The sequence below is a fragment of the Anabas testudineus genome, chromosome 5 (assembly GCF_900324465.2).
Source record: "Anabas testudineus chromosome 5, fAnaTes1.2, whole genome shotgun sequence".
Taxonomy (NCBI): Eukaryota; Metazoa; Chordata; class Actinopteri; order Anabantiformes; family Anabantidae; genus Anabas; species Anabas testudineus.
The window spans coordinates 20,815,817-20,817,623 of record NC_046614.1 but is presented as its reverse complement, the minus strand read 5'-3'; the positions used below and the strand labels follow the sequence as shown (position 1 = coordinate 20,817,623).

General features: G+C 40.4%; 1 protein-coding gene across 1 annotated transcript; it reads right to left on the bottom strand.

Moving 5' to 3' along the window:
• Nucleotides 1–863: 863 nt before the first annotated feature.
• On the bottom strand, nucleotides 864–1,552 carry LOC113153219 (transcription factor HES-5-like). Its single transcript, XM_026346740.1, has 2 exons — nucleotides 1,430–1,552; nucleotides 864–1,316 (listed from the first exon to the last, which is right to left on the bottom strand). Exons 1-2 carry the CDS (start codon nucleotides 1,550–1,552, stop codon nucleotides 894–896), a joined length of 546 nt encoding a protein of 181 aa, XP_026202525.1. The 3' UTR covers nucleotides 864–893.
• Between the last annotated feature and the right edge of the window lie 255 nt (nucleotides 1,553–1,807).

The window sequence follows — 1,807 nt, the reverse complement described above, 5'->3', positions numbered from 1 at the left end:
AAAGCTGTATATTGTATGTGTTCTTTAAAGAACAATCAAGAGCACAAAATACAGTAGAATAAATTGTATTTTTGTTTATTTCAACAAGTCAGTAATCAAATATAAAATATTTGACATGAAGCAGATATATGTGATGATACATCACAACAATAACTTGGTAACATCTCCAAGACACAGTGTACTCAAACAGAGTAGAGGAACAGTCGTCTTTACAAAAGACACCAACAGTACGAGATGACACAGTCTTACATAATTAAGACCTGATTATTTCAAATTAAACATTTTTACCCGTTAGAACAAAGGCAAACAAAAAATATCTTAATAAGATCAAGTTAACATGATCACAATGTGATCGAGGCTCATCAATAAAGCCAAATAATTTTTATAAGAACGTTCACTGACATTCCTGTCTTTGACAGTATCAGGTTAATTAATCGACCTTTCAGAAAAAGGGATAAAAAACTAAAAAACACATAGATCTAAATAAATGATCCATAAGTACATTTAGAGAAACTGTCCACACAGTGGACAATCTAAGTTTTGATCAAAATGATCATTAACACACAAGAAGTCATATACTTCATTTCATCAGGACTCAGCACAAACTAATGAGCAGTTTTCCACAGTTTACAAGTAAATGCTCATTTGCTTCTATTATAATTTGATTCATTCACCAAGAATGACAAAGGTTCTTTCTTATGAAAGATAATGTTGACATGTTTCACTGTCTCCATAGGAAACGTTATTTTCTTCCCAACAGGAATTATTGACATAAACATCCTTCTGTTCATACAGATGAGCAACTTCATAAATTTCATAGAATTCAGTTCCAGTAATCTTTGACCAACATGGTCGTCTCAGTTTGTCTGGTACTAACTCCACTGAGTAGGGGTCTACCACGGCCTCCAGGGGGCGATGTTGACTGGACTCTTCTCTTTGGTGATGTTGGTCTGGACTGTGGAGCTCAGAGCAGAGAGGCCAGTCTCTTTCAGGATCTTATCAGAGGACGACTGCAGGTTGTTGAAGTGGTTCAGCAGTTTTCTCTGGGTCTGTGTTTTCTCCTCCTCCTTGGACAGGAAGTGCACCACCTCCTGGAAACACCTGGAGTAGCCCTGATCAACAGCTGCTGAGTCCACAGCTTGATGCTGCTGCTGCAGTCGTCTCAGGAAGCAAACCGTCATCTCCAGGATGTCGGCTTTCTCCAGCTTGGAGTCTGGCTGCTGTTTGAGGAACTCTGGACCCAGGAGAGACTTGAGCTGCTCAATGCTGCTGTTGATTCGCTCTCTGCGCAACTTCTCCACCAGAGGTTTTCTGAGCTGCAGGAAGACAAATAAAGTCATTAATAACATAGTTCTGGATTATAGTATTAGTATAAACAAATACAAACTGTAATGATCCACGTTCAAGTCTTGTTGAGTGTTGAATTTACCTTGTGGGTCAGAGTCAGATGCTCCTGAGAACTGGTCATTGCTGCAGTGATTGTAGGTGCCATGTCTGGATCTGTGTGCTGTAGAGGTCTCTGTAGAGAGAATGTGATCTCTGCTGGCTTCATCCCTCCTATTTATAGTCCCACATCTCCATATCAATGTGTGGGTCCTGGTCTGGCTGCAGTTTCTCACAGTCTCAACCAATCAGAGGACTCAGTTAAACAATGGATGGTGCAGCACGCTGAATTCCTCAGGGACAATAGATAAATGTCAGGGGAATCGGTGGATTTGGGACATAACTGAGGGAATCTGTCAGCTTTGTGTGTATCTGGGAACATGGTGACCCTCTAGAGAGAACAGGTCTACTGCCTGATGACTTT